The 16,422-nt window shown below is 39.8% G+C and overlaps 1 protein-coding gene across 1 annotated transcript in view; it reads right to left on the reverse strand.

Moving 5' to 3' along the window:
* Nucleotides 1-16,422, reverse strand: part of LOC102848488 (chromosome unknown open reading frame, human C9orf3) — a 704,390-nt gene that overhangs the window by 287,439 nt on the left and 400,529 nt on the right. The window contains exon 7 of the mRNA XM_006898876.1: nucleotides 844-946. Within this exon, the coding sequence (XP_006898938.1) occupies nucleotides 844-946 (103 nt within the window). The remainder of the gene's footprint in view (nucleotides 1-843; nucleotides 947-16,422) is intronic.

Genomic DNA, 16,422 nt, shown 5'->3' on the forward strand with positions numbered 1-16,422 from the left:
TGGAGGGACGGCGCAAGAGGGGAAGACCTTCTATGAGATGGATTGATTCAGTGACTGGGGTAATCGGGATGGGTGTGTCAGAGGCAGTGTGATTTGCACAGGATAGAGCAGGGTTTAGGGCTGTTGTACGTAGGGTCGCTATGAGTTGCAAATGACTCGACGGCACATAACAACAACAACAACAGTTGGACCCATAAATATAAACAATCAGTTGTTTTTTAGTGCTTTTCAGATCATGGAAATGTCATGTGTATTAGCATAGATCTTTCCCTACAAAAGTTTAAAGGACTGTTCTTTTAAAAAAGTAGACAGTCAAGCATTTTTTTCTGAGGTCCTTCTGGCTAGAATTGAACTTCTAAATTTTAGTTAGCAGTGAAGTGCATTAACCGTTTGAATTACCTAAACACTTTAATTATACTCCTGTTGTTGTTGTTGATTGCTGTTGAGTTGAGTACGACTCATAGAGAGCCTATGAACAAAAGACCTGAAGTCTTTCTATAACTATTGTAGTTTCTTAAAGTTCATAGAGTTTCCAGAGGCATGTTGTTTAGGAAGTGGATTCCTCACAGTACTTTTAAGGTTTTCTTAAAAGGTGCCATAAAGTAGGGAAAGAGATGTGTAGGGAGTTACTCAGCTTCCTTTGATTTGTACCTTTGAAATGTGGCTTTATTTCCTTGCTATGAAGTGCTGCAATTATTGGCCAATCATATGTCTGCCACTCAACTATTCTTTCAATATTGGTGATTTTTTCTTTTGCTAGTGTCAAATTATTAATCTTAATTATATATATAATCTAAAAAGGACTGCACCACATGTTAATTTCTGCTATTGTGAAAAACTTACCTTTAAATAATGAACTTGCATAAAAGTCTTCTCTGGGTTGAGTCCGTGTTTGACAAGAGATGCTCCTGAGTCAGTCACAAGCCCAGTTTTCTCTTTGTTCGGTCTAGAAGGATTGATTAATATATTCTTTATATAGCACATAATTAATTAACTAGACCATAATATCATCTTACTTCTTATAGTCAGGTGTTGTCCAACAGTACTTTGATATTATTCAGATTATCAGGTATAATTTAAACCATTTCCTACCATGAATTTATATACTAAATAGGAGAGATTAATTTGGGGGCTGTCAACCTAAAATTAGTTTATATCTATTTATCCGGTATTGAACCTTGCCAGATCCCTATGAAGTTTATGCTTTAATATGCAGTATTTAAGAATCTGTAAATTTTTTGATGGGCACGAGAGACTGGAAGAAAAAAAAAATCCACAATCAAACCACTGGAAAAATGTAGACTTAGTTCAAAGAATAAAGAAATTATATAGCCTCAAAATATTTTTTAAGGCCTTAATGTTTTCATTTCTCTTGATTTGTGTTTAATAACTAAGGCCCCTTTAGGAAATATCTGTAAAAAAAAAAGAAATATCTGTACTCTGAAGCCATCTTAAAGTCACAAAAAATATTGAATATACTATAGAATTCCAAAGAATAAAGAAATCAGACTTTTAAAAAAATTATTTAATTTTAATGAATATTTACAGAGATTTTGGATTTCCATTCATTCATTTTTGCATTTTTTTCTCCCTGTCCACACCTCAACCCCAATTCACTCTTCTCTTTGAAAAGTAAAATTCTTTCATTGGTATACAATTCCCCCCGCCCCCCCCCCCGAGTACACTCCACTATGCAACCTTCATTCTGGACTTTTGCCATAATCATAATACCCAATCATATATTGCTTTTAAACTGTTCTCTTCCTCATCTGTTTCAATGCAGTATACATAATTTATTGAATTTTTCTCAGTCTCACTCTAACCCTGATGTCTGTCCCGTTCTACAACAGTGGCACTATGCAGTATTTGTCCTTTTGTGACTGAGATATTTCACTCAGCATAATGTCTTCCAGGGCCACCAATTTTGAATAATATTGCATGAGTTTCTTGTTTTTCAATGCAGTGTAGGATTCCATTGTGTGAATATACCACAGTTTCTCTATCCAATAATTTGTTGATGGGTACTTAGGTTGCTTCCAACTCTTTGCTACTACAAACAAAACTGTAATAAATGTGGGTGTGCATATATCTGCCTTGGTGATGGTTATGGTTTCTTTAGGGTAAATTCCCAGAAGTGGAATTGCTGGGTCAAATTATATTTCTATTTGTAACTTTTTGAGAAAGCGCCATACAGCTATCCATAGTGGGTGCACCATTTCACACTCCCACCAACAGTGAATAAGGGTTCCAGTTTCTCCACAACCTTGCCAGCATTTGTTGTTTGCTGCTCTGTTAAAGTTTGCTATTCTTACTGGGGTGAGGTGTTATCTCATAGTTACAGAAATCAGACTTTGGAACAACTCAGATTTCCTTAGAAATGAGAATAGGGGAGACTTTTTATTTGAACACATAAGGTAAAATCAACTACTAGAACAAGACATCATGTCTGGTAGAGCAGAGTGTCAGCAGAAATGAAGGAAGTTTTCAATGAAATGGATTAACATAGTAACAACAGTGGAGTAATATATATTAACAAGGATGATAAAAGATTTAAAAAACATTTTGTTCTATTTAATTCACAATCTACTAGAGTTATTTATGTTGCAACTAACAAGAATGGTGTAGCACGAAGTCCATTATATCTGTAATCAAACAGAACTTTCTTTTCTCACATTTTCTTTTCTTTCCATTTACTCACATATAAAATGTGAATAAGCCTATCATTCCAAGTTGTGCAAGGAACACATACACAAGATATATGGAAATCTCCAAGGAGGAGTCATGAATAAAAGAAATATTTAATAAACTTAATAAATTATTTACATTTTGTAGCAATAAATATAGTTAAATTCAAGCCTCATCACCTAATATTAGAGACAATGGATTTAGGCATTCTTAAACATAATTGGCTGTGGCTACAGATATAAACTTGTAAAGATGCTGCGCTTCCAAGAAAGTGGCTGAGGATGACAACTTTCCCAATCAGTCCCTTTGAGTGTGTGCTAGCTGCCAAAAAAAATTTGAGTAAGTCTTAGCAGAATATTCCAGTACATTCCTTCAGCTGACAGCCACAAGGAATACGTAAGCAGCTACCTAAAGGAAAGAGCTCAAAAAGCCACTAGAGCTAAAAATATAGTTTACATAGTTAACCTGATCCCAGATTTACCTACATGACCACACTGGCAAGTACAACTAGTCCCTTTGTCTTCACTTAAGGTGTCATTCAAAAGCACTGGCTTTACTCTCTATTCTCAAGTTGGTCATGGGGATGAGAGGTTTCAATATGAAAGCTCTGTTTGGTTGTTTTTTTTTTTTAACATTTTTTATTATTTTATGTGTGTGTACCGTCAAATTGTATCTGACTGGTACAGGAGGAGATTCCCGCTCCTTCTCCAGCAGAGCATCTGGTGGATTCAAACTGTGTACTTCTGGGATTTCAGAGCAGGTTCTTGCCACTAGGCCACCAGAGCTCCCCTGAAAGCTCTGTTTTATAGAAACTCCTCCCCTAACATAACTGGGTGGGAGAATGCTTTTACAAACACTCTCAACCCAAATGATCCCTTTCCCAGGTCATTAGTGAGACAGAATAGATATGACTATTTTTTTTAGATATGACTATTTTATGGCCTTAATCTCTGACTTCAGGTTGCTAACAGGGGTGGTGCTGAAAGAACTGTGTATTTTTCTGATCCTGACTTCCATAATCTAACTCTCAAAATTTGGAGTTGCCATTCCCAACTTTTGCCTAAAAATGTCCTATAAAAAAAACCCCAAAAAACCTTTCTTTCCCTCTCCTCTTCTCCCACCAGCTCTAGAAGAACACTCAAGAAAATGTCTACAAAAGCAGTGACTTTTATGAGGAAAATTTTCCTTCAAGGAAAATTAAAGACTTGTGTGGCAAAATGGCAAGTTCCCTTTCTGCACCATACCCCTTCTTATAAGGGCATTTATTCCAGGACTATAGACAGAGAAAGAAAATGGGGCATGGAGCCAAAAGGCTGTGAGTGTCTTTCTGAAAGGGCCAGAGGGCATGAGAACAGTACAGCCTTTCACTGCGCCAGAGCAGAAAGCAGATAAAGAGCCTATAGCCCAGCCCCATGGTGCCTCTAGAACCACACCCAAAGGAAGAGGTACATTTATTCGTTGCTGACTTACCAACGTTACTCACAGTTGTGGAACTGGAGGATGGGCTTATTAGGGAAATAAGTTTAAGAGTATGGGAGGCAAAGAATAAATACTACCCAATGCAAATCCAGGTTTTAGGTCAGCAATCCCAAGGCATAATTCTTCAATTAATCCAGGATCCAGTTTCAGTTCAACAGTTAATTTCTTCTACCATCCAGCAAGAACAGCAAAAACCTTTAATTGTGATCTTTATCTCAGAGCTTCTCTGGTTACATCTTGCCATAGTTTCTCTACAGCAATGCCAAAATCTCTCCACAACCATCACTAGGGTCTTGCTCAAGTTTCTCTCAAGTCTTGCTGCCCAGTATAGAAAGCGTTCTTTCTCTTAGAGTAGTCCCACAGCTGTTGATGATTTGCAAAACCATGTGTTTGCAGTTCAGGTAGCTGGAGATCAGAGGGGGCTAAATTAATTGCTAAAGAAGTCAACTTTAGGTCAACATTGTACTTATTTAAGTATTTGTTGTTTTTGTTGTTGTTATGTGTCACTGTAACTCATAACAACTCTATGATCAACAGATCTGAAACTTTCCCTATTCTGTACCATCCTTACCATCTCAAACACACTTCAGCCTATTGTTACAGACACCGTGTTAATCTATTCTGTTGAAGGTCTTCCTCTCTTACATAAACCCTCAACCTTTACAAGCCTAATGTTCTTCTGGAAGGACTGGTCCCTCCTTAAAACATATCTATAGTATGGCATGTGGATTTCATCATCTGTGCCTCCAAGTAGCACTCTGGTTTCATAGTCTCCTTGACCGACTTGTTTGTTCTCTTGTAAGGCCATGCTATCTATGTTCAGTAATCCTCAACACCACAACTCAAAGAAATTTCTTCTTCTTCTGTCATTCTTAGTGATTGTCTAACTTTTGGATGCATAGAACACAATTTAGAAGATCCAACCTTGGGTAGGCGCACCTCCATTTTTAAACTGACATCATTGTTCTTTAGTACCATGGAAAGGTCCCTGACAGGAGATTTTCCCAATGCGACTCATCTTTTGATTTCTTGACTGTTGGTACCAAAGATGTTGATTGTGAATCAAAGCAAGATTAAAACTGTTGACAACTTTGATCTTTTTTCCATATATACAATGTTGCTATTGGCCCAGTGGTAAGTATTTTTATTTTCTTCATGTTGAAGGCTTTGGTCCTTGATCTGCAGCAAGCACTTCAAGTCTTCCTCATTTTCAGCAAGCAAGACTGTATCATCTGCATGATGCATGTTGTTGATGAGCCTTCCTTTGATCATGATGCCACATTCTTCATCAATTCCAGCTTCTTGAAAGATTCATTCAGCATACAGATTAAATAGGTATGGATAAAGGATAAACTCTGATGCATGCCTTTTTTAATTTTAAACTATCTAGTGACCCCTTGCTCTGTTCAAACAGAATCTTGGTCTAGGTATGTTTCATATGAGCACAATTAAGTGCTCTGTGATATCCATTCTACTCTATGTTAGCCATAATTTCTAATGATCTATAGTTAAATGTCTTTGCATAGCCAATAAAACACAGATAGACATCCTTATGCTATCTATTATCTACCAATAATATTTTTCTATCATTGAACATAAAAATTAGGAAAATGTAAGACTATTAGCAATTTAATGAATATTCATATTATTTGTATCAGCTCCATAATCAACACTCTTGGAATTAGCAGTCAGGAAATCAAAAGACGAATTGCATTAGGTAAATCTGCTTTCAGGAGCCTCTCCAGGGTACTGACAAGCAATAATGTCAGTCTAGAGACTAAGGTGCGCTGGATCCAGGCCATGGTCTTCCCAATTCTTTGCTATGTTTCAGAGAGCTAGAAAATTACTAAGAAGGACAGAAAAAGAAGCAACACCTTTGAGCTGTGGTGCTAAAGAAGAGTCTTGAACATACCATGAACCACCAAGAAAACAAATAGGTCTGTCTTGGAGAGGGTGAAATTAAATGTATCATTGGAGACGAGGATTTTAAAGCTCTGTCTCACATACTTTGGGCATGTGGACAGGAGGGACCAATCCTTGGAGAAGAACATCATATCTGGAAGGGTGGAAGGACAGTGTAGGAGAGGAAGACTCTCAGTGAAATAGATGATACAATAACTAGGGCAATGGGGGTAGGTGTGTTTGAGTCAGAGAGACTGGCTAAGGACAGGGCAAGCTTCAGAGCTGCTGTACAGAGGGTCACTATGCATGACTCAAAGACACATAACAACAACAACAACAACAACAGCATTATTAGTATACATTTAAAAGAAACCTGAAGATAAAATTTGATAAGCATTTAGGGTAAAATTCCATTTTAAACAAATGTGGTATTTATAAAAAAGAAATCATATAAAGCAGATAAATGGAAGTTGATGAGTGGAAACTAAAAATTGCTAAAGATGCACACCCATATTTATTGTGGCTTTGTTCACAATAGCAAAGAGTTGGAAACAATCTAAATGTCCATTAACAAAAGAATGGATAGAGAAGCTCTGGTATATTCACATAATGGAATACTATGAAGCATTGAAAAAAAAGGAACTCATGAAATATTACATAAAATGGGTGACCTTGGAGGACAATATGCTGAGTGAAATATCTCAGTCACAAAAGGACAAATACTGCATAGTATCACTGTTGTCAAATGGGACTGACATCAGGGTTGGGGGGAGACAGAGAAAGATGGGATAAATTATGTATACTACATTGAAACAGATGAGGGAGAGAACTGTTTAAAAGGGATATATGATTAGGTATTATTGTCATGATATGAGTCCAGAATGAAGGCTGCATAGTGGAGTGGACATGCCCGGAGGGATTGTATAACAATGAAAGAATTTTTCTTTTACTTTTCCAAGAGAAGAGCAACCTGGGGGGGCAGTTGTGGACAGGGAGAAAAATGCAACAATGAATGAATGTAAAGAAAAAAATCTCTGTAATTTTCATTAAAATTAATAATAATAATTTAAAAAGAATATTAAAAAATAAAAAATTGCTAAAGAGACTACAGTAGATGTCATATGTATGTCTTATTTAATGAAAACATTTAAGAAATAAAAACAAAAACAAAACCAAAAAACTAATTTTGATGCACATACAAAAATACACATTTAGGTGACTAAAAGTGCTTTCAGAATCATTCAATATTCTGTCTATAACATTCTTAAATACTGCAACTCATGTTTAGTTCCTTTAGCTCAAGAAATGCTGAGCAAGCTCAGCCCTTTCGATTTTCCAACTCCAGTACTTTGTACATTTCATTATAATACTTTGCCTTGTCTTCCTGAGCTGCCCTTTGAAATCTTCTATTCAGTTCCTTAACTTCTAGATTTCTTCCCTTTGCTTTCACATCTTGACACTCTAGAGCAATATTCAGAGTCTTTTCTTCTTCCTCTTTCTTTGTAATGACCTCTGCATTCTTCATGAACAATATTCTTGGTATCTTCCCACAAGTCATCTGCTCTGTTCATTAGTGTTCAAAGCCTCAAACCTGTTCCTGAGACGGTTTTAAAATTCAGGGGGGGATAGACTCAGGGTAAAATTTGTATTGCTGTGGATATGATTTGACCTTGAAATATTCTGGAAGAGGATGACTAATTCTTTCTCCTGGTCTGTCTTAATTTGGATGCTTAGTTTTAGAACAATATCTGATAGACACGCTGAAAAGGAGTAGAAGAAAGACACTTCCTTTACAGAAATAACCAATACATTCACTGTCCCCCTCTTCTACCCAAGAATGTGTGTTTTGTCCCTTCCCTTTCCCTGCTACATCAGCATTCCTTGCACTCTCACCTATCTGGTCTAGCACCTCCCTCCTCCAACCACCCCTTGATATGATGGCTTAGGCCATAAGTCACTTCTTTACAACGCATACTGGTGCTGGTCTCTCAGGGTCATGCCTGTCTCATGTGTAGGACAATGTAAGTCCAAATCCCATGTACCAGCTTCAGGGAAAGACTTTTGCTTGAAGCCATACTGGGGAAAGGTCCTTGTCCCTGAGCTTATGATGCACAACTGTTATTTTGTGACTTAGGGTCTCTGCTCTTCCTTTTGCACCACATTGGTCTCACAATTTGATCATTTCCAAGGAGAGGTAAGGTCTCCTTTAGATCTGCTATGACGGATGCTATGGGCAGGATACTAAATCATAGAGGAAGCATTTAAAAAAGATTGAAGGAGTACAGAGTCACTGTACCAAAAAGATTTGGCTGACACTGAAGAATTTTTTTAAATTTTTTGTTGTTACTTTTTATGAAAATTTACAGAGATTTTGGATTTCCATTAATTTACTGTTGCACTTTGTTCCCTGCCCACCCCACCCCTCCAGTTCATTCTTCTCTTTGAAAAGTAAAAGAAAAATTGACACTGAAGAATTTTAAGGAACAACATATGATCAAGATGCAATAATGATGAAGGAGGAAGTTCAAGCTGTTTTTGGCAAAAAAAATCCCCAGGAATTGATGGTATACCAACTGACATTTCAACAAACAAGATGCTGCCCTGCATGTGCTCACCAGGTTGTACCAAGAAATCTGGCAAAGTGACTGAAAGAGATCCATATTTATTACCATTCTAAAAAAAGGTGACCTGACAGAGGGTGGAAATTATCTAACAATTTCACTAATATCACATGCTACCAAAATCCTGCTGAAGATTATCCAGAAATGACTGGAACAGCACATTGACAGAGAACTACCAGAAATACAAGCTGGGTTTAGAAGAGGTCATGGTACTAGAGACATTGTTGCCAATGTCAGATGGATCTTGGCTGAAAGTAAAGGGTACCAGAGGAATGTCTATTTGTGTTTCATTGACTATACCAAGGCATTTAACTGTGTGAATCAAAACATATTGTGGCTAACCTTGAGGAAAATGAGAATCCCAGACACTTGATTGTGTTTATGCAAAACCTATACTTGCACCAGGAAGCAGTCCTTAGTACAAAACAAGGAAACACTGCATGGTTCAAAATCAGGTAAGGACTTTGTCAGGGATGCATCTTGTCTCCATATCTTTTCAATCTATACGCAGAACAAATCATTTGGGAAGCAGGGCTTTATGAGGAAAAATGTGGCACCAGGACTGGAGGAAGACTCAACAAACTATGTTATGTATAACCTTACTTGCTGAAATGGAGGAGGACCTGAAGTGCTTGCTGCAGAAGGTCAAGGACTGTATCTTCAATATGGATTGAAGCTCAACATCAGGAAGACAAAGATTTTCACTACTAGGCCAATTAGCAACACCATGATAGATGAAAAGAAGATTGAGGTTGTTAACAATTACAGCTTGCTTGGCTCCACCATCAACATTCCTGGTACCAGCAGTTAGGAAATCAAAAGACAAACTGCATTGGGAAAATCTGCTGTCAGAAGGCCAGAGTACTGACAAGCAACAATGTCAGTTTAGAGACCAAGGTTTGCTTAATCCAGGCCATGATCTTCACAACTACTTGCTATGCATCAGAGAGCTGGTCAAGGACTAAGGATGACAGAAAAAGAATTTATGTCTTTCAGTTGTAGTGCTGGAGAAGAGTCTTTAAGATATCATAGACCACCAATAAAACAAATAGGTCTGTCTTGTAGAGGGTGAAACCAAATTTCTCCTTGGAGACTAGCATTTTGAAGCTCCGTCTCCATACTTTGGGCATGTGGCCTTGAGGGACTGGTCATTGGAGAAGGACCTCATGCTTGAAAGGATGGAGGGATGCACAGGAGCGGAAGACCCTGTATGAGATGGACTGATACAGAACTGGGGCAATGAGGGGTTGGTGTGTCAGAATCAGTGAGACTGGCTCAGGACAGGGCAGGGTTCAGAGCTTCTGAACTTGATGGCACATAACAGCAAAAATAACAGAAGTTGTTAATGTTGCTAAATCATTGTTGCTCAAATGTTATAGTTTAGGGACTAGGATTAACTGAGTCTTCAATAACTGAGGACCAAAAACTATTTTTAAAATGATAATGTAGTGACAGGTTGTGGAAAATACATTTGGCTTAATCACAGTTTGATTCACCGTCTTCCTTGCTGGTTGTACAAATAAGCCTGAAAAGCTAAATGCTCACTTGTGAAAAGCAGTGCAGGTCTGGATAGCCAAGCAATTGTCCTGGACAATGAAAAAAAGCTCCCAAAACAAAAAAACAACACAAACAAGCACAAGTCTGAACTGATTGTTGTTAAGGTTATGGGAAAGCTCACTTTGCTCATAAATGGGGGAAATGTCGCTGGCATTATACCTTTTCCCTTGAGATGTGTTGGTTAGAACTGTAGCAGTCATTTGACAACTAAAGAGTCAGCTCAATAAGTCCTTCTGAGCAAAGATGTGAAAAAGGGGAACAGTTTCTGACAACATCATTTAGTTGTTGATCAGCTCAGAGCTGACTGCTTGTGAAAAAGTACCCTGTTTCTAAGTCAACACTGTTTTAATTAATTGTAGTGAGAATCATCATAATGAATGGAGAAATTTATTATGCATTTTGCTCTACATTCAAGAACTTGATGGGGCAGCCATTTTAAGTGGTGTGATGACCATACCATTTAAAAATTGAAGAAAATGAGTAGGCCACCAGGTAGACAGCTAGGATTGGGGCTGTTAGCCACAGAGGATCCACAGACCACACAGTCAGAGTTGTGATCTGCAGCCTCTCTAAGCCCCAGGTCCCTGTCTGGGCTGTGCCAAATATGAAGGACCTCAGACAAGTTGCTTCACTCCCTAAAGCTCAGTTTCCTCCATTGGAAAGACTGCAATGAGGTTCAGAAAATGTGAAAGCACTTTGTTAACGCCAAAATGTTAAGCATCTTTAAGGGATTTCACTTCAGTATCTATTTCCTTGTCTGGAATACTTGGAATATAAGAGATTAAGTTATCAAGGTCAGCTGGGATCAACTGTTCTTGGTTTCAACTGTAACTGCTACCAGATGTAACAACTGTGATTAAAATTCTCGTTCTCCCTCCTACTTCCTTTCTTTTCCACTCACAAAAGCAATATGAATATTTAAAGAGCTGTCATATGGCAGTAATACTGTCTATACAGTATTGTGATTTGGAATTTAATTTTCTGTATGAAGGGCCAGTTCAGTGTGGTTATCAAGAAGGTTATGCCTTAGGAAATGCCCCTGAAAGGTACTCAGGTATATCAGCTTGGGTTTGAACACGTCCTGTGTGATCATAGCCCAGGTAAACTGCTTGCCAGAGCTCTGTATCTCCTATTTCCTAGCTCTAAAACAAGTGTCATATAATAGCTTCACCTAAAACTCCCTATTATAGTATTAAGCCAGGGACTAAACATAACAGTAATGAAACAGAAGGGGATTACTCAGAACATTATTATCTGTCAGGTTCATATGCCTCATAAAGTTTAAACTCTTAAGCGCAATGATTCCATTAGTGGATGAAATTAATACCATCCTTGTGTAGCAACTAGACTTGTCTGACCACTCTAGGCCTTCTCTTCACAAGTAAGAACTGCAGGGAAGCAGTATTGCACATTGATTGATAGCTTGTGTAACCTTGGCTTTGTCATTTAGTGCCCTGTGATTTTAAGTAAGTCACACAATCTCCTAACCCTCTTAAAACTGTAAATATGTGGAGGATGGAAACAATGGGAACTACCATACACAATTTCAGATTATCTAATGTTTCAGAGTCCTCATTCAGAGTTCCTCCTGGCATTTAGAAAGCACAATATAAAAGCTGCTATCAAACAATATCATTAATATCACATGCAAACAAGATTCTTCTGAACATTATCCAAAAACGACTGGAACAGCACATCAACAGAGAACTACCAGAAGTGCAGGTTGGGCTTAGAAGAGGTCGTGGTACTAGGGATATTGTAGCTAATGTGAGATGGATCTTGGCTAAAAGCAGGGAATACCAGAGAAATGTCTATGTGTGTTTCTTTGATTATGCAAAGGCATTTGACTGTGTGAATCACAACAAACTGTGGCTAACTCTGAGAAGACTGGGAATCCCTTGATTGTGCTACTCTGAAACCTGTACTTGGACCAGCAGGCAGTTGTCAGAACAGAGCAAGGAAACACTGCAGTGTTTAAATTTGGGAAGGGTGTACACCAGGGATGTGTCCTGTCCCAACACCTTTCCAATCTTTTTGCAAAACAGATTATCTGGGAGGTAGGGCTCTCTGAGGAGAAATGTGATATCAGCCTTGGAGGAAGACTCATCAACAATTTGCATTATGCAGATGATACAATCCTGCTTGCTGAAACTGGGAAAACCTGAAGCACTTCCTGCAGAAGGTCAGGGACTGCAGCCTTCAGTATGGATTGAGGCTCAATATCAAGAAAACAAAGATTTTCTACTGGGCCGATTGGCAGCATGATGGATGATGAAGAAATTGAGATTATTCACAGCTTTAGTTTGCTTGGCTCCATAATCAACACTCTTGGCACCAGCAGCCATAAAATTAAAAGACATATTGCAATGGAAAAGTCTGTGGTTAGAGACCTCTCTAAAGTACTGAAGAGCAACAATGTCAGTCTGAAGACTAAGGTGCGCCTGATAAAGGCCATGGTCATTGCAATCACTTGTTATGTATCAGAGAGCTGGACAATGACTAGGGACGATGGAAAGAGGATTGATGCCTTTGAGCTGTGGTGCTGGAGAAGAGTATTGAATATAGACTGCTAAGAGAACAAACAGGTTTTCCTAGAGAGGATAAAGCCAGGCTTCTTGGAGTCAAAGATTCTGAAGCTTCGTCTGACATACTTTGGACATTTTGCAAGGAGGGACAAGTCTTTAGAGAGGGACATCATGCTTGGGAGGGTAGAGGAACAGCACAGGAGAGGAAGACTCTCGATGAGATGGATTGATTCAGTGAGTGGGGTAATGGGGGCTGGTGTGTCAGAGACAATAAGATTGGTACAGGATAGAGCAGGGTTTAGGGCTGCTGTACACAGGGTCACTATGAGTCGCAGGTGACTCAATGGCACATAACAACAACAAATTATCATAAAAATAGATACTGATTGGGTTTCAGGTAGTATCAACTAAACAAAATGCCTATGGCAAGGAGAAACATTAAAAAGTATTAAACAAAAGAGGACAACAGAATGCGGGAGAGGGGGTTACAATCAGATGAGAAACTCACATTCACAGCTGGAATGCTGAGATACTATGAGGGAGCAGCCTTCAAATCTCCCTGGACATAAACAGCTTAAGTTGGAGCACCTGGTCATGTACCACTGTACAGACAAAGGAGGACAATAGACTTCAGGGGAGGGAACTGCAATCAGGTGAGAGACTCAATCACTTTCAGGTATTGGGGAGGGAGAACCCTGAAATTTCTCTGGAGAAAGGCTGCTCCATTTGGCTGTCAAGGCACCATCCCAAGGATGAAAGAGGACAAGTTTTGGACAAGAAGCTGCAATGAGGTAAGAGACTTACTTTGAAGCTGGCATGCTGACAACCTAGTCAGGGAACTACCTTCAAAGGCCCCTGGACTGAAGCTGCTTAAGTTGGAGCATCTGGTCATGCACCATTTAGCAGATAAAAGAGGACAATAGAGTTTAGGAGACAGAGTTGTGACAAGGCAACATTCCCATAGGGCTACACTGCAGATCAGAGAGGACTTGAGGGACTTTAGGAAACTTCCTCATTCCACATGACCAGAAAGGCTTCCAGTAAAGGGATATGCAGAGCCCTATAGACTTAACACTGTAAGCTGGCAACTAATCAATAAAATAATAAATATAAAGAACTATCAAAAAACTATGTAGACACAATAGAAATGTGCCATACCAAGAAAAAGTCACACAATGTCAAAAAAGGAGATATTTCAAATTCTGTGAAAAAGCAATTTAAGCCTTCTCCAAAAAAACCCCAGATTATATTGCAGACCCAAAGAACACCCCAGAATCATGGAAGCAGAAGATCACACACATACACACACACACACACACACACACACACACACACACGAAGATACACATGATGGAGGAAAATAAGGAAACCTGAAATAAAAGTGAATACTCCAGAGACAAGGCACCCGAAGAAATATATTTATGTGGAGGTATATGAACAGTTATAGAAGAAAGTGAAAACTATGGAAGCAACAACAGAAACAAGAAAGTGATTATTTCAGAGATAGGAAGGTAGAAGAACTATATTGACGCACAAGAACTTGAACAAGTATTGAAAAAACTGCAAAAGGGAGAAAAAAAGAATTGAACAAGAACATAAAAAACCAGCACAAGACAGAGAGGGTATAGCCAATACTGTACTGGATGTAACAGAAATGCAATCCAGAATGTTAAGATATAAGTAGCTAACATTTTGTTTTTTGTTGATATTAAGTGCTGACGAGTTGTAGGTGATTCATAGTGACCATATGAACGAAAGACCTGAACACTTGTATAACATCCATCTTTTCTCCAAGTTCATAGAGTTTCTGGAGACAAGCTGTTCCGGAAGTGGATGCCACTCCTGCTTTGAAGCTTGCTTTAATTGAGAACTTCACCAAACACTGTCCTCCATGGGTAACCATTATCATATTTGACACCTCAAAAAACAAAAACATACAAAAAAACGCAAACATTCCACAATGATCCTTAACCAAAACAAGAGACCCATCTTACAGAATCTAGTCATGAGCCGGAGAGCTGGAATTTCAATCACACACACACACACACACACACACACACACACACACACACACGACAGCTGAGTCCCAGCCAAAAGACACCAGCCAAGCCACTGTGAAACCCATCCACCAGGAGTAAGTAGGGAGCAACTGCCTGTCACCCTGCGACTCCAGAGGAACAACCAACCACCCCCAGCTTCTAAGAGACCCGGGAGGAGCAACAGTCTGCCAGCCACCACGGAACTCCAGAGGAGCGAACACCACCGACCGTGTGACCCCAGAAGTGCAATGACTACCCACCACTGTGTGACACCCCCCCTGCATCCTGTGCATGCGTGACCCCACCACACAGGGTGCCGCTGCATAAACCCCCAGCAGCGCCCAAGTCACACCCCCTGCCTCCTGGTGGTAGTGTCCAAGCCCACTGCTCCTGCGCTCACCCCCTATAATTCCTTGCTTCTGCCTCCTTCCCCCACCCCCTTGCAGCTACACAACCATGCACCTCAGCCTCCGCCACAGCCCTGTGACGTCAGGGCACCACCACAGATGAAGCCATCACCCGGAGATATCAGTCGAGCTGCTGTGGAACTAATCTGGAAGAAGAAAGCCCGGTAGGATCCAGACTGGGTTTACTGGGGCATTGCTGATTACCTGGGAGAGCACCCAAGGGCATGCCCACTGGTGGGGAATTTGGCCAAGCTCTCTTGGGCCACACCGACTGCCCAGAAATGAGCCAGCCACTGGCTGCCTTTTGTGGACTCTGCAGACCAGCCAGAGGGTAGTGGGTCAGTGGGAACTGACCTTGATTTTTGGGTCCTGTTGGATCCAGGACTCTGCTGGAGTAGAGGCTGTTGTGTGAGGGCACCTGCGTAAGTGCCACCAGGCAGAGAAGACTGAGAAAACCATTGGGTAGGAAATGGACAGTGGGAATTTGAGTAGGGACCCCAATCGTGAGCACACTCAGACAGCAGAGGTTGGAGCAAGGTCCCCCAAGTGTTTGACCTGCCCTTCTGATTACCCCAACCCTGTGCCTGCCTCACTCCATTTGGCTCCACACCAGTACCTACACGTCTGGACAATCAACTTGCCTTTAATCGGGAGCAACTTGACCTGCCTTACCAACAAGAGATTGCCCTCACAGGCTCTGGACTGACATTTCTATGAAGTCAGAAGTTCAGAGAAACACACAAGTTGGGAAGCTGCTCAACTGACCTCAAGAGAATTGTCTTCAGATCAAGAACATATCAATGTCTCAAAGAAAGCAAACTATCCACACAATACCCAAGAGCAAAGAAAGATTTCACTCACAAAGGGTGACACAGTATCAGAATTCAAAAAAGGAGTGAATGAATATATCTAATGGATGAAAGACAAACTGGATGAATTACAGGATACTACAAGCAAAAACCAGGAAGAGCTCAAAAAATCCCCCAAAACAATGTAGAACATTGCAGAGAAAATAAACGAGGCATTAGCGGTGTTGGAAAAACAAGAATCCACCATTCAAAATATAAGCTCCAGTGTTTCAGAGGCTGTCAACATGAGGGAGGGACATATGAGCAGAGTTGATGAGACAGAACACAGAATCAGTGAAATTGAAGACAGAATTGTCACCACTGATGTGCTAGAGCAAAAAGCAGACTCAAAAAAGAAG

This window comes from Elephantulus edwardii, unplaced genomic scaffold, assembly GCF_000299155.1.
Source record: "Elephantulus edwardii isolate Elephantulus edwardi_28Jun2011 unplaced genomic scaffold, EleEdw1.0 scaffold00238, whole genome shotgun sequence".
NCBI classification, from domain to species: domain Eukaryota; kingdom Metazoa; phylum Chordata; class Mammalia; order Macroscelidea; family Macroscelididae; genus Elephantulus; species Elephantulus edwardii.